The 24,782-nt window shown below is 37.3% G+C and overlaps 1 protein-coding gene across 3 annotated transcripts; it reads right to left on the bottom strand.

Moving 5' to 3' along the window:
* Positions 1 to 3,597: 3,597 nt before the first annotated feature.
* Positions 3,598 to 22,901, bottom strand: TCAIM (T cell activation inhibitor, mitochondrial). 3 transcript variants are annotated; one of them, XM_014937848.1, is made up of 10 exons: positions 22,811 to 22,901; positions 19,390 to 19,525; positions 18,690 to 18,843; positions 17,310 to 17,556; positions 14,877 to 14,999; positions 12,308 to 12,405; positions 10,552 to 10,643; positions 8,159 to 8,391; positions 7,478 to 7,609; positions 3,598 to 4,131 (listed from the first exon to the last, which is right to left on the bottom strand). In XM_014937848.1, exons 1-10 carry the CDS (start codon positions 22,837 to 22,839, stop codon positions 3,906 to 3,908), a joined length of 1,470 nt encoding a protein of 489 aa, XP_014793334.1. In that variant the 5' UTR covers positions 22,840 to 22,901; the 3' UTR covers positions 3,598 to 3,905. The 3 variants fall into 3 exon arrangements, with proteins under 3 accessions (XP_014793334.1, XP_014793335.1, XP_014793336.1); XM_014937849.1 differs by lacking the exon at positions 22,811 to 22,901 and adding an exon at positions 20,268 to 20,296; XM_014937850.1 differs by lacking the exon at positions 14,877 to 14,999.
* Positions 22,902 to 24,782: the final 1,881 nt, after the last annotated feature.

The raw sequence follows: 24,782 nt of genomic DNA, 5'->3' as shown, positions 1-24,782 counted from the left end.
CAAAGGACAAAATGCGAAACATGACTATTTTTTCTGCTACTTCAGTATATACTGTAGTTTTTCCAGGCGAGATAGCTAAACATTTTTCCATGCCTTTAGGCACATAGTTTAAAAAGTTCAATTTAAAAATAACATTTTTACTGTATTTACAGCTACTTTTTCTCTCTCACCTACATGACTCTTTTTTCTAGGAAACTGCCCTGCCCAAATCCATAGACCACCAAGCTTATAAAGAAATATTAGGAAAGTCTCATTATTGGATACAGGTACTACTAATAGAATACATGCATATGTCCAAAGAATCACAGAGACCAATACTATAATCTCAGTATTACAAATTTAAACTAGTAAGCTTTAAAATTTCAATTTCCTTTTTTTTTTAAAAATTATTTTAGCCATAATGTACACAAACTAGGTGATATTTACATTCCCCAAGAAAAGTTCTGATGAATTTTGGATATGTTTTGATACATCTTCTCTAATCTTCTGGAAGATTTTCCTTTTTTAAGTCTTTCTCAAGAGTCATTATCAATTTTTTTGAATGTCTTATGAAACATGAATACCAGCCTCTTTGTCCCCGAGACTGTATCACAGCAGTTAACAGCCAAAAGAACAGCGACAAAATGGGCACTACTTCACATGGCTTCATACAATTTTCATATACAGCTCTACAAATAAAAATCACGTATCAAGCTGTTAAAACACAGGCAGAAGCCCGTAGCACTAGAATTCATACAGAACCCATACTGTAAAATGTTACGCCGACACCTGACAAAATGGTAATTGCCGTTTGCCAACGTGCACGTCTCGAGGCCACAGCATTGAACAGCACCAAAATAACTCATTAAGGTGATAAACTTTGTCTTCAGTCCCCATCTCTTTTATTCTAGCATCGAATCTAGCATTAAATTTCTTTCTGGCAGCTGCACTAAAATACTAAACCATTCTCAGAGGCTGAATGACACAATCTCGGCATCACGGTTTATTGACTCATGACGGACGACCAGCACGTGTCTCAAGCCTTTGATCACCGGTAGAGATTCTTACTTTTCTTTCAAATGTTTATTGCAAATTTCTAAACTCAAATCTAAGCCAAACAAGCATGATTAAAATGGCAAGACATCAACTCCACCCAATTTAATATCAGGATTTGTTTCTAAAGAGAACACTTTTTGAAACTTCACACTGAGCATGTTTTGGGTTGTTGGCCACAGAGCAAGCAAGATTTCTGTACTGATTAAACCATACTAGATGTTAATATTAATTCAAATCTAGACCCACAATGAGCTGATAGCACAGTCTGTTGAGCAGAATTTGAGGTGTTCTGCTCAGTTTAAAAACAGACAAAATTTTAAAATTCTTCTGTTTCCACCCTGCTCTTGTGATATAAGGCTTTCAGAGTTCTAAACCATTTTTTCCCCCACCTCATTAAAATGTTGAAAAGCAAAATATAATTGACAGATTTAACTCATCCACAGCTACCTAAATGGACAATTCTCTTGTTACTTTCAGGACTGTTTGAATTAAGTCAGACTTGTCAAAATAAATACCTATAACATGCACGTTAAGTTTATCCATTTGTTTTTTCCACTGCTTTTCTAAATATGCTAAAAAAATGTCGGGGGGCCAGTATTTTTGAAAAGTCAACTCAACCATTCTGCAGTAAAACCAATTTACAGAGAGCAAACTGCAAAATAACTCTATTAAGACCCAGACTTTACCGTACTGAATTACTGAACTACATGCAACCTTCATTTTTATATTGCTCAATTTCTGATGTGCAACTCCTTTGGAACTCAGGAAAGAAAACCCCAAAGCTTAACAGAAAAGGGAAGGACCCACCGACATGGCACCCAATCTGACCACCTTTCTGGTGGGGAGAGCAGCAGGACTAGAACTCTTTGCATTATTGCACAGACCCAAGACCCCAGCCTAGATGTAACTGTCACAAGAGAGGACACCACACCACCCTTTAAGGGCTAACACGTTGCTAGAGGATTTTGGACATGTCCCCATTAGAAGGAGACTCTTCAGATCTATCCCAGTCTGGAAGTGCCTAATAGCAACTATTTTCACTGCTCCCACATCTAAACTTGCTCCTGTTCCCTCTTGCCCACCCTTGCCTACTCCTATCCCCACTCCAGATCGGGGTCCTCACTGCCCCTTTTTGCTTGTTGAAACCCCATGCTCTATTTCATGTAGGCCCTTTACAGTTTACCTCTCCTCCTTCAGCCAGTCCTAGTCTTCTCTGTGCTGCAAAGAGAAGGTCCCTAGGTCTAGTCACTGCTTCCTGTGACATTAGCATCAGTCCTTGTGATCACATCAGGCTCTTGATGGAGCCTACTCGCCTTCCTGCAGACTTTATCTCCTCTACAGTCAAACTGGGCAGCTGCTTCTGGCCTGAAGACCTGTAAGGGGTCATTCAATTCAAACAAGAAAAAAAGAAATCACAATACTCGCCTTCTATTCCTGAAGACACCTTACTTTCAAAGAGCTGTTACAGGGAACATCTGTGGGACTTGCTTAGCACAAGTGGGACACGGACAGTACGGTCAGTGCTAGATGGAGCGAGGAGAAGTCACATGCCACAGAAGTTAACTACTCACAAGAAACGATCAACTGATCTTTAGAACCTACACAGGAATTGCTAATGATTTGGCTGAATTAAAGGCCTGAGAAAGTCACCATTCTGTATCAACGTTTCAAAAAGGACATGTTTAAGACCAGTGGGGGGTTTTGTTTAAAGTTTGTCAACATAATAAACAACTTGACACTTAGTCTTTCAACAGAGGAAAACAGAGAACTCAACAATTTCCCTACAAATATAAATACAAGTAACCATTTGACAATTATTTTTTTTGGCAGTTGTTATAGGTGAATTCAAGTCCAGAAACATGAAGTAGTTGGTTCTTCTCAAAGGATATTTTGCTAAGTAGTAACCCAAATACAAAATGCACCTTGGCATGTATTACAATGAAAAAGTGCTGACATAATTCCTTAAAAAAAAAAAAGAACTGAAGTGTGAATGTAAGTGCAAGTAAAGATCCATGTGTTTGCCTTACTGCAAACTCTTTGCTTTCACTGAGAAGTACTTAGCCTTGCAGACAAACCCACACAAATCAATGCTTCCTTTGACGTCACATGAAACTACTCAGGTTCTAAGTGTTGTGAACGGGATTTGCAACCTGTTATTGTGTAAGTAAAGAGGATTGTCTGTATTTACAGAGCAAATACTGGAAAACAAAGAGAATGACGTCTCCTTTGAGTTACTGCAGACAGTACAACTGGCATATTCTGAAATTCTAAGGCAACAACATTGGACCAGCATATGAAAATCCACTGTAGAGACCAAGTTAATGTACCGCTTTCTTCTGCAAAGTAGAAATACTGTGATGTTTTTAACTTTGTCTTTTTTTTTTTTTAATTCAGTACCAGGTAGCAGTATGAAATGCCAATATTGCCACCAGATAACTTACGTACTCAACTTCTGCATTCAGTGAATCCCTTAAGATAACATATAGTGTTTGTTTTCAGTAGTACACTAATCAAGAAGATCTACCTGGCAGTATTTGTGTATATTAAAAATACACATGCACATTTTTGCAGACTTGTAATTTAATGTATTTTCATAACTCACTACAAAAACACGGTTTCACAACTGCTACCATACACTGGGACTCCTACAGTAGTACGGAGAATGTACAGGTGTCTTTCGCAGAACCGGCAATACTGTGCACTGTGCAAATTTTCCAGGACTCCAATCCTTTTTGAGCAGCAGTTAGAAGAAAATCTGCGGGTTGAATATCGATATCAAAATACAGATTTAAATAATTTACTCTTAAAAACATTCATATTTATAGCCTCTTACAGAAAATAAACAATTCATCTAATTATCAGTCACGTCCTCAGTTTTTCCAGTTCCAAGGTATACACAGGTCTCCATCCTGCAGCACAGAGTAGAAGTGTGAAATGCAAAGGTGCATGCCTTGTAGGTAGGGCAACGATTCTTCCAGCAGCCGCTTACAACAATCTATCATCTGTGCACTGGAAACACTGGGCTCCTTGTACAGCCGATCCAAAGAAAACCTTTCAGTGGAGGTATCGATTAGCTCTTTTTCTGTAATCATCATCCTAGCAAATGAAGACAACACACAGTGACAAAATTAGAACTTAACCTCTTAAAAAAAGCCCTGGAAATAAGTATATTTGTAGGTTATACGTATGTAAACAAAGGCGTCACTTCATGTACAGCTGAGCTTTTTGTGCAGGTTGATACCCATGTCTGACTCAGAGGCAAGACTGAATATGCTTCCATGATTATGGGCCACAGCATACCTACAGAGTCACATTTGAAAATCTGCACCATGAAATTGTTTTTGCTTACCAGGTAATGGGGAAAAATACCAAAATAAAAATCCTATGAGGCTCCATTTTCAATGTACGGGATGGAAGTACTTAAACAACCTTAAAAGTGTAAGCTTAAAGAATAAAATCATGTAAGCTTTAAGAATAAAATCATGTTAGTAACTACTCTGTCTTCTTAATTAAGACCACTACTCTGCATGTCAGCAAAAACAACGGATGACAGGTACAACCACCTGATGCATATTGAATGTGCTAATAACTTACTAACTGCAGTAAGTATATAGAATATTGAATTCATAACCTGCAGATGATTTTTTCCATTCACCTTGGGCAAAGAATGGTAAGACACAACATGGCAAACTCAAGCTACTCAGAAACAAAGTTAATGTGCAAAATTAATTACGAGCCACTGGAACTGTGGATCATCTGATGCAGAGACAGTTCACGCTCAGCAAGACCTACCAGCTCGGGCACTGTGTCACATTAACCTAGCCAGCTCTGGAAGAAGTATACAGCTATGTTACAGAAACAGGACCATCACTATCCTGTGACACAGACCCTGGGCTAAGAGGCTCCACAATTCCAACCCAACTTCCTGAGAGTAGCTACAAAGCAGCAGCACATTTGCAGAGCCACTGGGATGTGAGTCTGCCCAGGCTAAGCACCAGTAGCTGTGTGCATGCCACTTGACTCACATGAAATTGCTACTGAAGATGCTCAACATCACTCTCCAGAGCTCAGTTTGGGATCTCCATGTACTTACATGGCACTACACTCTGCTGGGACACTTGGATCACTCTACAACAGTCCAGCTTAAACTGGTATCCACACCACCCTCCTGCACACCGTCTCCAATACCTGAGCACCAAGCTTTCCTGTTCTATGAAGTCTCAGGCTCCCCTGAGGGATATAAAGATAGCTGCACGTAGTCAGAACTCCAGGTTTATTTTTAGTCACTTCCACAAGGAGGTTTATACCTCTACCACAATACAAACCTGATACTTTACAAGAAGCAAAGGAGGGAGAACTAGATTCATACTAAATCCTGCATTACTAGATACTGACGTTATCCACACAGATAAAACATTTTTCTAGAGCAGCAGCGTTTGAACTCTCCAGTGCATCAGGTCATACAGAATTCCAGCTACGCCCTGCTATTTACTGGATGTAAAACATTCATCTGCTTGTGCAAAGTAAACTCAGTATTTTTCAAAATATTTTCCTTTATCTCAGGGGCCCCTTTAACAACCACAGGAGGCTAGGGAAAATCAGAAGTACAGAATGGGTTATGTCCAAGGAAGCATTAAGTAAAAAAGAAGGGTTTTCACCTCCAAGAAAAAAGACAACTAAGGGGAAATATGACATACCCACATAAAAAGTAGAGGTGATAAATATAGAATGACTGTTTTGTATTTCCTATAGCACAAGAACAAGAGAATGCCAAATGAAACCATCAGGTTGTGAGTCTATAAAACAATGAACACCTCTCCCCTCCTTCATATACACATGCTATATGTAATTTAACTGCAATTCACTGCCATGAATTCTGGAGCCATAAAGGGCAAATTGGCTCAAAATTAGACAATTAGAGCAGAAAAAAGAAGATTTATTGAACCCTCTTAACATGAGAGAATGTTTCCAGCTTCAAGCATTTTCTCAAGTGCAGTCAGAAACTGGGAAGGAGCACAGAGTGAAAAAAACCTACTGCATTTTTTGCCCCATTCATACAGTCTTTCCTCAAGCTAACAGATGCTAGGGACAGACCTTCAGTACGACCCAGTATAGCTGTGTTTTACTATTGTATACAAAGCAGCAATCATCCAACACACAACAGCAAAGAAGGGATATTTAGGTTGGGTCTTAGACTCCTACAACACAGCTCCTTATATGCTGAAGCGAGTCCCACAGTTGTGTCACTGCTAGCCTAAAGACAACAGTTTTTATGGATTAATGTCTTCATCTTGTGGGGTAGTGTGAGGCTTTTTGGAGAGCGAGTTACCCAGATGCAAACACATGCGTTTGCTATGACATCCCTCCCAGCCTCTACGGACAACACTTCCCCAGCTGTCACATATGCACAGCTACATAGAGGGCTATTCAGCAGTTACTGTATGACAAAGGGAACTTAACTTCAAAGCTAGATTAGGGTTATGGAAAAACTCCATGTTTTCCAGAAATCCATCTCCAAAATATATCCTCCCAAGTAATCAGATCTTAAGAGAGCTAAAACCATAAAGCCTTCAGTAAGACTCATGCCTAAAATAATCTTCACTGAAAAATATCTGGCTCTATGCACCATGCATACATACACTCATGACAGTGTGACGTTTCAACCATTCATTAAAAGCTTTCCAAAGCAGAAAAATAGACCTGCAGTCATAATGTCTAAAAGTAATACCCAGTTACTTATCACAGTATTTTATTCAAAATAAAACCAGTATCTCTACTTCATGCTCTTAATCCTCAAAGAAATGAACAAGGTGTCAAGAATAAAACTGACAATTCTGATTGATATTACAAGTCACAGGCTTAATATTAAGCATGGTACTATGACTCAATGTTGTCATCTCTCTCATCTCCCTCACATCTGTGAAAGTGTACCAAGGAGCTATTTCTCTCACCATTCTACCCCAATTTTTTTTCTTCCCCTTGCTGGGTGCTAACTAATCTTTTCCTCACCTAACTAACAAACAACTAGAAATACTAATTCTCTAGCCAGTGTCAGTTATTTTTAGTTTAGATTTTGCTGTTTTCTTGTCATAACGTTAGTGACATTAATAGAAATTTGTTGCTTTTCTTATTCAATAAAAAGGTCTCTTCCTTAAAAAAAAAAACCACCTCTCCTTCAGGGAAGTAATTGTAAAAAAATTACATAATTTTGTCTTGTAAGCAAAGATCTTTTATTTCTGAATAAAGTACAACTGTTTCTGTTCACTGGAGGATGAAATTTTTAACTTAGTAAAGCTGATAGGCGAAGCTCTGTTTTATAAACAGAAGTTTTCTCCACCAAAAGAGCATGAATACATTCTCTAAAGTTCTCCTCCTCCAAATAAAACATATGACACACAAGGACTTTCATGAGCTAAATGCATCTAGTCACATAAACACTTACTCTTCCTTTCTTTTCAGATTTTCTCTTGCTTCCTGCGCTTTGGCAAAAATAAACCATTGAAGGGTTGCTGGATCACAGACTGTTGGGATCGTAAAGTGCCCAAATTCATGTAAGCTTGGTGCATATCTGTCACTAATGAAACATGATGGAATTAAAAAACAAGGTATCATTATTATTTTTCTTTTACACAAGTATTTACATTAATTACTTTCAGAATTAAGATAATCTTAAGACTATAAATCAAACACAATCAGAATAAGCAGTAAAAAGCTAATCAAGTGTGGTTCATGAGAATGCAGACACATCATACATAAATTTTTAAACATGTTTTAAAATTACATTCAAAAGAAACTGTTGACAACACTCAAAAAATATGAACAGTAACACTATCATACACAGCTGAGTGTTGACCTAACAATATAAAACCTCTGATTTAACCCTGCACAACACTATGACACACAGAACTTTAATTCTAACTTGAATGAAATAAGCAGTTTTTTCTTTAATCTGACTCCTCCTTAACCCATAAAGGCAATTAAAACCTTCAGAAACAAAAAGACTTTGACATAATGAAAATTTGAGATTATATTAGCTTTTTTTATTGAGAAAAATAATCAGTTACAAAAAAAAAAGAAAGACTAAAAGCTGCAAAAGCAAGAAACCTTTCCTGCAAGAACCTACCTTTCCAGAATCATTTGCAAGCCTCGCAGACTGCGAGGATGAAAAGGTAGTCTACTGTCACGTAATTTATTATAGAAAGAGTCCAGAGTCTCATAGTACTCTTCTAAAGTCAACAGGGGTTGCAGTTCTTCAATATATATTACTTGTATGCCTCCCAGAAGCTGGCTTATGCGATCTTCCAACAGCAGCAGCCTTTTTTGAAGTTTATAATAATTTGGCAGTCTCTCAAAAATCTGTGTACACACACAAACATTTGCTATGTTACAAAGCATATACATTTATTTTAAGAAAAGGAAAAAAATAAGAAGAAACTGTAAGGGACACTTAACAATGCAAATGTGAAACCCAAGGGTAAAATAATAATCAAAGATACAAAAAATCAGAAGTATCAAGTATATATATTTTGGGGCAAGATATGGTAAGATCGTAAGCATTGTCACTATTTATACTATAAAAAGCACCAAAAGGTCATAACAAGATTGATGGATGTGCTTTATCTATATATACAGATAAAAAACATAACCTGAGGCCTACATAAAATGTTTATCACCAGTTATAGTGGTAGAGCTATTCCACATACAAAAGTGATTTTACCAGCCTAATTTATAACAATTCTCAAAAAAGGAAAGAGTCTTTGTTGCTGGAACCTTTTCTTTCCAATGATTTGGGTGATAACCAAGCTCATCTTAAATTTGAAGCAAGAGGAGAAAGGAGGACAGTACCAGACCTCTACCTTCTAAAACCTATACCAAAAAAAGTTAAGAAGTAATCAGAGTTGCAAGCTGAGACATAGAAGGCGTGATAGGGAGAAGGCTGGCACAGGGCAACAAGTGAAAAAGGAAAATCTGTAGTAATAGTCGCTATTTACCATCTACCCAGTTATTACTAGAACACAGTTCTCCATACAAAAAACATACTGCTGCTAGAACAAGTAATTTCAGACTAATCACTTTAGAAATCCAAGACAGTAGTAGAATCAGAGCAGCTTTACCTCGGGGTTTTCATTTGTTATAGAGAAAAAAACTGCAAAAATCCTCTAAATACTGTGCCACTGACCAAGCATTCTACAGACTGACTGGCTTCCTTTTTCTAATAATTAATAACAAAAGTACTGGAACTTAAGACTGCTTTCTAAAATTGGTTAAGAATTGGACAAGAAGTCCTCTCCAAAAACCAACCTCACAAAGATTTTAACTGACTTTTCTGTGTATCACTTAACATGATCTTCATTGCATTTTAAAATAAAAAGCCCTAGATTTGAGGTTCAAATACATACCTCTCCTCTGTCTTCCAAACCAAACACAACCAACTCTACATTCTGTCCCATCTGCACAGTACCTTGGTGCAGATATATGACCTCTTCAGAAAACCCCTCACTAAAGTCCTAATGATGAAGCATTTCTCTTTTCAAGGAAGAGAGGGGTTTTTTTAGTATTAATCAGAAGACTACTTTTATTCCAATGACTGCCAACACTTGCAAATCCCAGAGTAGAAAGTTTTGCATTAAATTTTAGTTTCTCAGTTTAAATTTGTTGTAAATCATTCACATTAACAAACCATTCACATTAACAAACCACGTTTTGTTTTGGTTTTTTCCTTCCAGTGAAACATATATAGGTAAAAATTTAAACTAACACCCAAGAAAGCTTTTGACTGAGTGCTAAATTTTCATATTATTCATTGACTGGAACACAGAAATCGAATGTTCTGATATTCCAGCTGGGTGAAATTTTCAACTGTGAAATTCCACCAATTACCTCCTTTAAAAAGAAATATGTTTGATAGAATTATCAATAATATTTCAGTGAGCAAGATTAAAGAAAATTTCCTTAAGTGACATGCTGATATCGCTACATATTTTATTTGTGGCTTTGCATATAATACTTTATCATTTACAGTGTCAGAAAGCTTGTCAGCTCTGGACTTTACACAAGCAGCAGCAGAATTTGCATAGTCCCTAAAAATAAATTTCTGCAACATCCACCTTATCTGCCTAAAAGAATGGAGTGACACAGTTGGTTAGTCTTGTTTTTACAAAAAATCTAACTAAAATTCCTAAATTCTTCATGGGAACAAGCTCTTTATGGATAACGACATGTTGTTCCAGTGCCCATTGCATCGACTACAACACTGCATAACTGGTTTTCTTTACATCTAATCAGGCCTAGGACTGATTTGTTAGTGAAAGCAGCAGTAATAATCGGACAAAGATTGTTATTAGCATACCACAGGATTAAATTTAGAATGCAATATTCACAGTTATGCTACACACAGCAGCTAGATGTTTGCTTTAAACTACTCATCAGTTATCTGCACCAATTAATACTTTGGTTATAGTTGAAAAACAGATGTCCTAACAAGAGGCATTATCATTTACTTTGAAGTCTTCTTACTTTGGTCCAGTGATGATGAACATCCATGGTCCCCAGCATTATGTGGCCTGCTGCACTCATACCCGAACGGTCTGTAAATACCACTGTGCGCCCTGAAGATTGAACACAGCTCTTTACTAATTTGGGTTATTGCAATTATTGACACAATTATTTAAGGCTTAAATGTACTACCAACATGTCACAAGCAACACATTTCCTGCAGCACAAACACACACACGCAGGTGCTTTTGCTATTCTCAAAATTTAAAAGAGTGATTCTTAAAAACTCCAGCTCAAGAATTTTTTTCATACAAACCTTACTTAGCATTTGCCTTCTTCTTTAAACTTGATATATTTTTAGTTACCTAGTCTTTTTTCTTACAAAGCTTACTTTTAAAATAAGAGAAAAATCTCAGCAGACAGCATGTTCAAAGAATCTGTATAAATCATGTATATACAGTAGGAAATATATGCTATATATGCCTAAAGCATAGGTCAAGAAGGTAAGAGGGTCAAAGAACTATTAACACAGCCATTCAACAGTGTTCCCACAGAACTCTCTGCAATATACGAGCAATAAACGAGTGGAATACTGTGAGAAGCACTTTCACATTTTTAAGAAATAATAGAGACAACATAAAGGCATAATACTAGGCTTATTTTCTGGGAGGACAAATCAGTTTTTAGTCTGAGTGCAGGTTTGTTTTTTTTTATTTAAAGTGAAGTACAAAGATTCTCAAGAATTCTTTAGGGTAAAAGCACAATTATTTATCAAAATAAGCTTCCACGAAAGACTTCAGTGGCATCTATTCATCTACAAGACAAAGCTTAGATGCTCCTGCTCTCAGAAATCAGTTTTCCAAAATCCCCAAAAAAGAGCAACACTGACTTTAAGGCATCTAGTCCATCCTCGTACCCCAAGGCAAAATCAACTTTACCTATATAATTACTGACAGGCATTTGTCCAGTATATTATTAAAGATTTTCAAAGATGGAGACTACAACACATTCACAAGACAGACTTCTCTAGTACTTTAAATCCTTAGCATGCTTAGGTAAAGAAACCAATTTGAAACTTGATACAATTTAAAACTACTACTTATTGTCCTATCCACTCTGTCTTTTGACAAAGGATTAGGTGAACCCTCAAATGAAAGCCACTCAAAACTGAGTATCTGCAGACAGGCATAAAATGTGGAGTTACAATTAGAGCAAACAGCTACTGCCACAGGTCAAACAGCTGTACAAGAATAGCAGGTCAGGTTTACAGAATATTTTAGTTTTTCCTGAGAAGACACTGACCTCAACATAGGTATTTTATGGCACATGTATAAAACAATATGATTTTAAAGGTATTATTTTAAATCCTCCTTATATTGGCTCTTTAGAGAGCTACTAGCATTTTTGTCTTGGATCTACCATGGGTAACAACCTATTGCTACCTCCACCCTTTCAGAGATTCAGCCTGGATTTTTTTACTTTCATTGTTAGTACTAAGTCTAGTGCCTTCAACTCACTCAGGTTGCATTTTTTAAGTAAAATAGAAGCTGAGTGTAGTGAATACACTGTAAGGAAAGGTCACTTTAAAAAATACTCAGTAGCTTAAAATGTAAGTTCTCACAAGCTTTTCAGTAAGCCTGGCAGGTTGTATTTTTTTTTTTTTTGCAGTTATCAAAAGCATTCTTGAGAAGCACTAGAGGTGCCTTGTCACAGAAGACTCACGCTCATCTTTGAATCAATACTATATTAGGATATATGAGACAAGCAACAGAAATACCTTTAACATTCTTTAATACTTCAGGTCTCTGTTGGACTAAGCGACCTAGACTGTGTAGTTGGCTACAGCGGTGAGCAATACCCCAGCTTCTCTGCCACCTAAATAAAAATACAATGGAAAGCATTTCATTCTCAGCATTATTAAAAAACAAACAAACAAAACAGAACTCAACAACTCGAACAAAATAACACTTCATCAACAGTAATAAAAGCAAAAACCTACTGAAAAGCTGTCCGTGTCATATGCTATTTTAACACAAAGGCCTAAATAAAATTTCACAATCTGCTAAAGTGACAGCCAAAAAAAAAAAAAGGAATAAAACCAGATTTAAAGACATAAAATAAAAAAATAGTAAGCGAAATTGAATAAAACCAGATATAGGAAAAATAAATACAAAACCTGGTAGACAGAACAGAACTTGCAAGTCTCTCCCCCAATAAGAAGGGGGTTCACAAGTAACTAGCAACAGACAGCCCAGCATCTGGTTCATGTGGCACGCAGTTTGTTTGTACGCTGCGTCATGTTTGTCCAGAGGAGCAAATGTTTTTTTCCCCCCCCCCCCCCCCCCAAAACATTGCTATGATTCCCATGGTAAGCTGCTGTATATACATAATCATATTTCACAGTGGAATAATTTCTGTATCTATATTAATATATGTTAAACCATAGAGGAACCAGGTATTACAGTGATGACTTTAATATACATAGTTTTGACATCTCTTTCGTCACAGACAGATCAGACAAGCTATTAATTACATTTCAAAAAGCATTTAAATTGTAAAGTTGTCCCAGTGTATTGAAAAATTACAGTCTTTTACAAATTTCTGGCTGATATAAAATTGTCTCATAATGGGAAATTACCATTCCCTTATTGTACCAGTTTGGCTGGGATGGAGTTAATTTTCTTTGTAGCATCCCTGTGTCTTGGATTTTTTAGTAAAACAGTACTGATAACAGATCAATCTATGGGCTGTGCAGTGCTGGCACAGTGTCCAGGTTTTCTCTTTTTTTCCCCCCTACTCTGCCCTCACCAGTGAGTAGGCTGGGGTGGGCAAGAAGCTGGGATGGGACACAGCCAGGATGGGTGATGACAATTGACCAAAGGAATATTCCAGACCATATGACCTTGTGCTCAGCAATAAATGCTCAGGGAGAGGATGAGGAATGCCATTTGTTGATGATTATGCCATTTGTCTTCCCAAGCAACTATTACATATGCTGAGGTCCTGCTTTCCAGAAGCAGCTAAACATCTTCCTGCTGACAGGGAGCAATGAATGCATTCCTCCCTTGCTTTGCTTGAACGCACAGCTTGGCTTCACTTCACCTGTTAAACTTCTACCTCGATACACAAGTTTTCTTGCTTTTTCTTTCCATATTCTCTTCCTCCCATCCTGCTGGGGGTGTACGAGCAAGCAGCTGTGTGGGTGCTTAGCTGCTGGCTGGGGTCAACCCACACCATCTCATTTAGGGAAATCTAAATAAAGCCAACAACCTCGTTATTTTGCAAGCCTCTGAACACTAGCATTAGGCTGCAGGATGACAAGTATTAGTTTCCTATTGAGACTGTCAGTGTCGTGACACTCTTTTCTGAATTATGGTAATACAATTCTCAGAAGGTTAATAACTCTTCAAGGAACACAACAGTTTTGGTGCATTTTAAAAGCACTGACTATAAGAAAATGAAATATAAACCATGAATAAAACCAAACCTACGCATTTAATTCTGAAGACTGTTTCAGAAACTTAAATAAAAACAACTCACCACAGCACAGTTCCAGAGGATTAGAAACTGTTCACAAAAACTGGCTTCAGCTTAAAGGAAGCCAGGGTCTTTTACAGGGGGAAAGGAACAAAAGCATGATATCAGAAGCTCCAGCTCTTTCTTTCATGGTTAAAAGGAGAATTTAACAGACTAGCCCCTGAAATAATTCCCCAAAGTTTATTTTCCCCCTGTTGAATACGCTCACTGCCACTTTCCCATTCTGAATATCCTACTTCAGAACATCCTCATTTGAAGGGACAAAACTTAAAAAAGGAACACACATTATTTTCTGAAAAACATTCTGAAGAATCAAGGTCACAAACTGTACTCAGCCCTTTCAAGCAAACAAATATCCTTCTCCTCTGGAGTGTGGGAACCAAGAGACTAGAAAGAACAACATTTTTATTAAGCCTTCACAGGATGTCAATATGCACCACGTGCAAAGTGCATTTCACTGCCAATCTAGCCACATTTGTAGATATTCACTTGAATTCAGGAAGAGTGATTTTATCCAGCAAAACCAACTAATGCATATGCACAGGTCGTATTTCAAGTGCTTATGTGCTTGCCTTAAATGGAGCCTATGCTTTTAGTTACAATTACTAGGTCTTTTTGAGCAGATTGTAACAGGGACCTTCTGTCCCAGTAGAATTCTTTTGGAAAAATCTTACTCAGTGCAATAACACTTCTACATACATGAAATAGAGATGTTTTGTAACAAGCCTTTAAAGCTCATAGCATAATATTGCACAACACTTCTCTGCTTTGACTGTCTTAATGCGAGTCCAACTGACCTAATTTATTACCTGATATCTGAGAGCTGGAGTTGGTGAGACAGTTCAAATTTTAAACGTTCTAGTTCTTTTCTAAGTGGCAAACTCTTTTTCAGCTTTTTTACTGCACTTGCTTCATTATCATCTAGCCAGGATCTGAAAGAGGAGGAGGAAAAAAGTATCATAATAGACTACCAAATAAGAGAGGTGTTACTAAAGGGCCATATTAGGTAACTGACAGAGCTGGGATGAACACATTAAACGGGTCAAGGTTTTACAGTTCTTTTGTCAATAATCACAACCAGGCAAACACGACTCATGGAGTACAACTAAAACTTGCAATAAATCAATCATTCTATTTCATCATTCTATTTCTAGAAAAAAGGCTACTCTAAGATTTAGCCTTTGTTCATAGCATAAACTTATTTTGATACACTTAGTTTTACAAACAAATACTTCCATTCTCATACTGTATTGCAAGTGAAAAAATTCAAACTCAGAAGCAAAAAGAGAGGCCCAATGCCAAATGGCTAGCTATTAAAACCAGACTGTTAATATGTAACTGTTTGTGGTATTTCTCGTAAATGTGTGTAAATCAGTAAAAATATTCTCTAGTATGTTAAATCTCAGTTAAGTATTCTACAGTAACATATATTATAGCAGTTTTATTTGTGAGGTGCTAGGCAGGATGAGGGGTATTTTTTGCTCTGAAGATACTACCACCACGGTTCTGCATTTATTTCAAATGACACCCAAGTCTCCTTGTTACCAAAAGTTTGTCAAGGCAGTATTTTTCATCCTTCCCCAAAATGAGCATGTACAAAACTTATAAACAACCAACTTCCAATACACAACATACTGCATTTAAAGCAAGTTGACTATTTGTAATTAGTTCAATTTAAGTATTAAGATGGGCATGCTGAACAACAGATCAGAAGCACAACACTAAGATATCTGACAAATTAAACCACTGCAACCTTAGGTTTTATGTATTATCTCCCCACCCCCCGACAGAATATGATAATGAAATACTAACAATAAAGTTAACAGCCTTATGGTTTTGTGTTACATAAGTCCTGTAAGGGGTAAGGAACTATTTGGAGCAAGTGGAACCTCTGCCTTCTTCTGAATCGCCACCAGTATTAGACAAAACTGAAAAACTAGATTAACCAAAACTAGATTGACCAAACATGAATGCTGGGCAAAGAGACAAGAATGTCTTGGCTTAGCTGGCACTACAATTATCCCTGGAGCTCATTTGAACTCTCTTGAATTTCAAGAGGCATCAGAGCTGGGATGAACACATTAAACGGGTCAAGGTTTTACAGTTCTTTTGTCAATAATCACAACCAGGCAAACACGACTCATGGAGTACAACTAAAACTTGCAATAAATCAATCATTCTATTTCATCATTCTATTTCTAGAAAAAAGGCTACTCTAAGATTTAGCCTTTGTTCATAGCATAAACTTATTTTGATACACTTAGTTTTACAAACAAATACTTCCATTCTCATACTATATTGCAAGTGAAAAAATTCAAACTCAGAAGCAAAAAGAGAGGCCCAATGCCAAATGGCTAGCTATTAAAACCAGACTGTTAATATGTAACTGTTTGTGGTATTTCTCGTAAATGTGTGTAAATCAGTAAAAATATTCTCTAGTATGTTAAATCTCAGTTAAGTATTCTACAGTAACATATATTATAGCAGTTTTATTTGTGAGGTGCTAGGCAGGATGAGGGGTATTTTTTGCTCTGAAGATACTACCACCACGGTTCTGCATTTATTTCAAATGACACCCAAGTCTCCTTGTTACCAAAAGTTTGTCAAGGCAGTATTTTTCATCCTTCCCCAAAATGAGCATGTACAAAACTTATAAACAACCAACTTCCAATACACAACATACTGCATTTAAAGCAAGTTGACTATTTGTAATTAGTTCAATTTAAGTATTAAGATGGGCATGCTGAACAACAGATCAGAAGCACAACACTAAGATATCTGACAAATTAAACCACTGCAACCTTAGGTTTTATGTATTATCTCCCCACCCCCCGACAGAATATGATAATGAAATACTAACAATAAAGTTAACAGCCTTATGGTTTTGTGTTACATAAGTCCTGTAAGGGGTAAGGAACTATTTGGAGCAAGTGGAACCTCTGCCTTCTTCTGAATCGCCACCAGTATTAGACAAAACTGAAAAACTAGATTAACCAAAACTAGATTGACCAAACATGAATGCTGGGCAAAGAGACAAGAATGTCTTGGCTTAGCTGGCACTACAATTATCCCTGGAGCTCATTTGAACTCTCTTGAATTTCAAGAGGCATGACAGAACTACCTGATGGACAATGAAGTTTTGTATTGTTCAGAACATCTATTGATTGCCTTTAAAACACATCAACATTAGAATACGACCAATTTAGGTTACAAACTATCAGTTAAATAAAAGCCTTACGTACATTAAAGTTGTTTCCACTCTCTGGGCTTGTTCTAGCTCCTCCTCAGGATCCTTGAATCCAGTGAATGAATAATAAGTCTTATCCCATTTGATAGGTCTGTTCAGCGTGCTTTTTGCTTCCTTGTGGGGCTGAGCGTTCACATTCAAACTTTGAATATGCTCCGTAGATAAACTGCAGGAGTTGAGAATATCTAATACTGTGCTCAGGAGATCCCTAGTATGTAGTGTAAAACTGACTGCTCGAAACCCTATAAAATACAATCCCACAAAATTAGTATTATTTAACTAAAATTATTTTAAATGCATTCATATTTATCTCTTACAAGAATCTGAACGAGGCATACATAGTTAAAAAATACATTATTATTTCAATATTCGCTACAAAATTCATGTGCAGTTTAACCTTAAAACTGTTATGCATCCAAAAATATAAATAGAGCTGTTTTAACTGCCTGAACCATTGGATAAATTGGAAACCTAGCCACACATACAGCATAACCCAAAAAAGGATGCTTTTGCTTTAGCAGTGGCAGTTTTGTCCAACATCTCTACACGATTCACATTGTAGCTCCCTAGGCTATGAATGGAAGCTTCAGAACAAAACATCACACTTGCACACTGGCTAAAATAAAGTCCCATCACTTAGCTATTGGGCCTAACTGCCCCATTAGAAAGCAAGCAAATATTAGATTCAAAAGTGGAACGCAGCTGTCAGTTCAACTGCTACGTTGAACTTTAAGTAAGATTGGACATAACACTACTATTTCCTTGAAAAACAGTACGATTTTGTTTTCTAGCACTAGGGTCCCTCAAAATTTGCCCAAAAGTTTTGACTAGCAGGATACAGAACACAAGACTCACGTGTTCGAGAAGGCATATTGGTACATAGAATAAAATTAAAATCATTATTCCAAACCTGGTGATATTTTCCTGTAGTCTCAAAGCTAAGAGACCATGTGGTAAATCAAAGCTTCAGGTATTATACAACTTCTGCTTACAGAGTAAGTTCCTACTGATCCTACAAGCAGCCTAACACTGTGTACTACACAGTATCTGCAATGAAAACAAGGACCCAACTGTTCCAGTTGAACATGACAATGGTATCAGAAGCAGAAAAAAAATATAATTTACATCAACCTATGTTTTTTTTACTTCGCCATACTGTAACTTGACCTCAACTTCGTTATTTCTCATTCCTTCAATGATTTTTAAAGCTTAAGATGTTTGATTACTTGGGATGGTCCTAGCTGTCTCATCTAATACATATTTTCATGGTTTGACAGGATTCTATTCAGTTGAAAAACTATGACTGCACAAGGTTAAGTAACAGTCTAAAAGAATTTAAATACAGGAAGATACATTCTGCATGATATAAAAGCACCTGAAGCACTGAAGGATTCTTGAACATTAGAAGAGTTTGGCTCTCTTTCTCTAACATAAAAAGTAAGCTGAGTTGGCTTAAAGGAGCGAAATCCCGGTTTCTGTAGATTCTCCAAGTAGCCATTTAACCTCTTCAGAGAGTTTTCGTTTACTTCCTGTTTAAAGAAAAGTAAACAAAACCATTATTACATATGAAGAATTTAACCCTTTTTTTTTCTAAACCATTTAAATCTTACATGCAGAATTTTTACAAACTGCCAGCTGCTCTTAACAAGTAGTGATATAGTTCATATTCTCAGCATAAAAGAATAATTATCTTGCATGAATAAACTGTATGATGTACATACTTGTACATTCCAAAATAGCACTTTTAAGGCTTTCAAGCTTAAAGAAATCCATTGATTCAAGTATAATGCTTTATCATTTTGAAATGCTGTGCAAGTAATATGTATTATAAATTAAGACTGGAAGAATTCAGTAGTGTCTTTATAACAATTAAACAGAAAATCTGACATAAGTAATGGGTGTTTAAGGGATCCATCCTTGCTAAAAACAAAAAAAAAGGGCATCTTTCTGTTCTCTGGTAACAAACATATTAAATTCTAACAGTACTTTTGTTTCCTTGACAGCAGAAAAACTAGAAAATTTCCATCCTTGACATATGATACATGTACAAAGAAAGCATACTAAATGATTTTTACCCTCTCTTTGGGATGCTGGCCAAAGAAGTCTGGATGCACAGCAAAATAGAAAGGTCTGAGAGCATTGATGGCATCAGCTCCTGACAAAGTTCTTGACTGAAGAATGCACTGTAGCAGTATCTTCTCCAGACATAACCTAGTAAAGTAATAAAATGGTTACGTATGATGCAACCAATCAAGTGATAAACCGATATAAATTACATTAGAATGTAACAGAATGGACTAGACATTCAGAGTTGCCAGTATAATAATTTTAAACTGGTATTAGAAGTCTGAATTCTTCTCCTTGGGACTAACAAAGCTGTATTCATACAGAACAAATCCAACAGGTTCGAGAGATGGTGGATGCCAACAGCTGATTAAAGACATGTAAATAAGTACAATAACTTTTCCCTCTACTTTCTCAAAGCAGGCTCAAATAAAAATTCCCCAGTCAAGCAGTTCAAATGATGAAGACTGGCTTTAGCAGCATTTTTGTAGCTACTGCTGAAGCTGCTCTTAAAAGCCAACTCTTACATACTTTTAAACCTCCAAGTCAAAAAGCAAAACTCAGTATTTTTCAATCAGTGCTAAAAGAATATTAAATTTTACCCAGGAATAATAATCACAACTCAATCAGGAGAAGTTCTGCATTAGTTTGAGGTCCACATACTTGTGTCCATGGAAAAAAAAAAAATAATCTACTTTCCCAAACATACTCTTCTATAGAGGACATGAAATAAAAAGCCAGTACTTGTTGACCTTTGATCTTCACTGAAATAGAAGAAAATAAGGACTAAAAAATTTCAGTGGTAAGAAAGGAAGATTGTTTCACCTAAGAACAGAAGGAAAAGTTGAAGAAGTTCTAGGAAGTTCAGAAAGTACAAAAGATTGAATACCTCCAATTATGCATAAATCAGACAACATTTCTGCAACGAGCACACTTGTGTAACAGAAGACTGAAATGGAAAGAAAAACAAGTTCTGAATTAAAGACCACCAAAAGTTCCTGCTATAGCTAAAAGTTGATACTCAAGTTTGCAAGCTAATTACCAAGAGACAGTATATATAAAAGCAGCATGAAAATGTGAATTGGTAAGTACTTAGTGATAGATTTCTCCTTCAGCTGATTTCACAGGCTAACAACTTCAATGGGCTAACCATTTTCTCTGTGGTTAATGTTCATTTTCGTTTGCAACTTGGAAGGGTAGGGATTTTGCTCTGTTACGCAATGCAATGCTGTTTCACCTCTCACGGTATCATTCAAACTGCAAGCCCTAAATAGGACAATACATGGCAGACTGGAGGCAAAGCTGCTTCCAATTCACATAAAACTATTAACTTCATTAATAACAGTAAGCAAGACTGTTTTACAAAGAGCTATTTGTTCAGCATCAGACCAAATAATCATCCTGGGCACAGAAACATGTGAGACTATTTCCTGACTGCTTTCATTAATTAAAAAAAAAAATAAAACCCCCACATTTGTGCTTACACAATAAGCAGTATTTTTCATTTTGGCAAATGGCAGAGTAAATGACAACAGTTGAGTTGTCAAGCAGATGCAATGACCCTTACTTTACCTTTTTTCTGTCAACCTTTCCAGCTCTTCAATTAGAAACATAAAAGCAGTTAAAGCTAATGTCTTTTGCCTAATAGGTAGGCAAATATTTAATTAGTAGGTCTTAAAAGTCAGCACGCTGAAAACAAGAGAAATTTTTATAGAAAAGTGGAATTGAAAACCTGTAATGTAAGATGACCGATGAAATGTCAAACCATTATGACTAAAAGCAACTTTCATGTGCGTGGATTAAATAGAAGATTAAAAAACAAATAAAATGAATTACTGGCAAACACTCCTACTCCCTTGTTGGTTGCATCTCAGAAAGGGTCTAAGACCAGTCATCACTACAGCCCATGATCCTACTCAAAATAGCAGGAGATGGTGAGGTACCACAGCAATATCATGCTTTTATGGAGAGCAAAAGCTCTCAATGACAAGGGACAATGACAAGGGCCAGGGCTGCTCAGTGATGCAGGAAAAAAACCCTTTACCTGACCTGGCAAGAAAGGAAGTCAAGCACACTAGACAAAAGTCCACTTGGTCATATGCTTTACCATTTTGGATCCAGGAAACACCAAAATAATTGTCTTGCTGAGAAAAAAAGCAGCAGAAATTTTCTTTTTTTTTTTTTTAGCAAACAGACCCAAATGGTAAAAAGGAAAAAATTCTTTCCAATAAAGGAAAAAAAAAAAAAAAGGAAATTAATTAGCTACCTGTCTGATGGCAGTTTTGACTAGGAGCCATGCAAGAAACCCACATCCTCCTAGACCCAGCTGCTAGGAGGAAGTAAGGAGCTCAGTTCTCTCTTTACCTTATTCGTACACCATTTCCCTCATCCACACTCGAGCTACATGGCAAGCTGCTTCCAACAGTTATGAAAAAAAGTTCCAACATACCTGGAAACTATTAATCATAGTTCCAAGTTTATTAATCAAAAACTTCCATCTGGTATTCTACCAGAAAAATGGCCAAGTATGGTTAACTTTAGTTCCCTTGTTTTGTATCTAAACAACACTGTCATGCTAGTAGGAAGGCTCAGGATTCCAGCCAAAAATCTATTTTGAACTTGCTTAAAAGAGAAACGCTCAAGGGCCAAAATTAGTCTGCGTGACGGAAGGAAGAATTCATTCACTGAAGGTGAAAGACAGAACTCTGAGGCATCCTTCAAGGGAAGTGACAAAATAAATGAATTAAAATGAATTTAGAGAGAGAAAATGCAAGCCACTCAAAATGTGGCTTTGCTCACAAGGAGCAAAGATTGTTCCAAGAGCTTCACTCAGATCTGAAGAGCAAAGAAAGGCTTCGTGTTAAAATCAAGGTCATAACTTTGAGGACAGCCGTCTTCACTTCATGAAAGATATGAAACTCAATCTCTACAAGAACACATTCTGCAACTGTACTCTAGGACTGGTTTAGTTTATTGATTAAATAATTCCCTTCAGCTTTCTTTTTACTTTTTCTTCACGTCTCTGAAGTTTAACTTTTTGGCTTATAGCACTGGCACTGAAAAGCTTTGTTGAATTAAGCTCATTATTACAGATATGTTCTGTCATTTTGAAACACTGAGCTTTAATAACTCAATAATGCAGTAATATATTGGATATCATATTCAGATTCAGACTACCACTTTCTCATAATTAAGCTATTTTAAAACCCTTGTTTTATTGAGAGCTTTTTTAATGTCTCACTTGAGGACAGGCATATGGCTTTAGGGGATTTTCAACTGTGGATGCTCTGTTGAAAGCTTTGAGCTGTAAAGATGAGAAAGCCAAAGAAATAACCATTAAACAAAATATAAAACCAGTTCTACATATATGCAAATCATAAGCAAACACTTAAACATACCCCAGAGGTAAATTAGATCAGCAACATGCCATACCTTCTCACGGCTCTCAAGCAGCAAAACATTTCAGCAACTCAGTGGTCAAGCCAACTTTCAGCCATCCACTAACTCACCTGAAAAAAGGAGAAAAAAAAAAAGTGGTTTAGTAACGGACGTGAGTATTTCTCCCTGTTACTTACCAGTGCATTTTCTAAATCCTAGGCAATGACTTCTAAAGTCACAGTAGTAATACAACATCAAGAAATCACACATAAAATCTTTGCATAAAAATGTTTTCAGTTTCCTCTACCAACAGTGTGTCTTACAAATATTAAGCGTTGTTAGCAGATTTCTATTTGAAGATACATAAATATATTCCAGTTAAGAAAAAACCCTAAAAAATTATTTATTGAAAATCTTTGCTGCCCCTCCTGATGTTCAGTTTTTGTCTTGAAGTACAGAAACAAAAAAAAGAACGTTTCTTTAAGCACTAGCACATAAAAGCTCATGGAATTCCATGTAAATTTTTACTCTGCTAAGTCCAAAAGTTTTAAACAAATGATAATACTTTAAAATTTATATGCCAGCTATTTTATGGGGAGACAATATAAAACCAAAGGGAAAGATACTGTCACACAACAATGCCTGTGAATCTTTACCAAAAGCTTGCTGGCATTCATAAAAGTGAATCAACAATTTTTACCAGAAACTATGCAACTCTAATTGAGAGTTTTCCAACAGGAGATAAACCACTTCATGTATCAGAGTGCAAACATATACCTAATTATTAGGGATTGCAAGGGAAGCTCCCTATTGGCAATAGTTTGTCATATGTTTTTGTACACTCTTTAAAAAGAAACAAAACACCAAACCATACTTTTCTTTACACTTTTCAAAATAACATATTCTTACTATGCCATTCTAAAGCACTTGGGATGAACAGTTATCAGAGAAATACCATCCCTGTTCCAACACAGCATGATGGTTCCTATGGCTATTTTGCAAAACACCTTAAATTTTAGAAGTGCATCTTACTAATATTTAAGTATATAAGTAGCTTACCAAATATTTCACTAGGGGCAAACAGGGTAAGGGGGGGTGTGGGGAAAGCTGAGCTAAAATATGCCAAAAATACTTTATAATTTTTGTGTTCTGATGTTCAGCTAGGTGGGCACGACAATAATTATTTCATCTTGAGTGTCCCTAACAACGGTAGTAATCATAAACGAAACTTAAATATGTCAACAAGCTCCCCGGTAATAAAACAGTGTTCTCTCTCTCTCTCTCTGTAATTTTGGCTTCAGGGATTTGGGCAGAAGATGGAAAAAACCCAAGACTCTCCCTAATCTGTGGTGACGCTTTACATAACCAGGCAAAAAGCACCATTGTTCCTGCTTTTAAACGCTCTACTGACTGCTACGAAATTGCTACATCGCTTAGTTATAAAATCTCCTGGTTTTGAGTAAGTTTCCCCCCACAACATCCTCCCCCCCCCCGGGGCTGGCCGGCCCTGAACAAAAACGTTAATTATATCGCCGTCGTTTTTCACAGAAGCCGCCCCGGCCGAGACCACCCGCCCCAGCCCTTCACCTGCCCCCGGCCCGGGGGGGATTAAGGAGAAGAAAAAAGGCGACAAATAAAGCGGGTGACCGGGGAAAAGCGGCGCCGGTGGGAGCGAGGGACGCACCGAGCGGCAGCGGCTCCACCCCCGGCAGCTGGGACTGTTTACAGCACGGAACCCTGAGGGGACGGGGTGTAAAACTCACCCGCGGTACCGGCGTGGGCCTCTCCGTCGGCACAGCCGGCAGGGACGCCTGTCACGGCCCCCCCACCACCCCCGTTAAGAAGGCCGGGAATAACGGCGCAGCTCTGGGCCCTCCGCAGCGCCCGGGCAGGTGCCACCGGGAGCGGCGGCACCGACAGAGCCCCTACCCCGCCTTCCCCAGACAGCCCGCGGCCGCTCTGCTACCAGAGGGCCCGAGCCAGGCGGACAACGACAGAGCTCGGCCCGGTTTCAGCGAACACCCCC

This window comes from Calidris pugnax, unplaced genomic scaffold, assembly GCF_001431845.1.
Source record: "Calidris pugnax isolate Ruff unplaced genomic scaffold, ASM143184v1 scaffold11, whole genome shotgun sequence".
Taxonomy (NCBI): Eukaryota; Metazoa; Chordata; class Aves; order Charadriiformes; family Scolopacidae; genus Calidris; species Calidris pugnax.
This window is presented reverse-complemented; position numbering and strand designations above follow the sequence as displayed.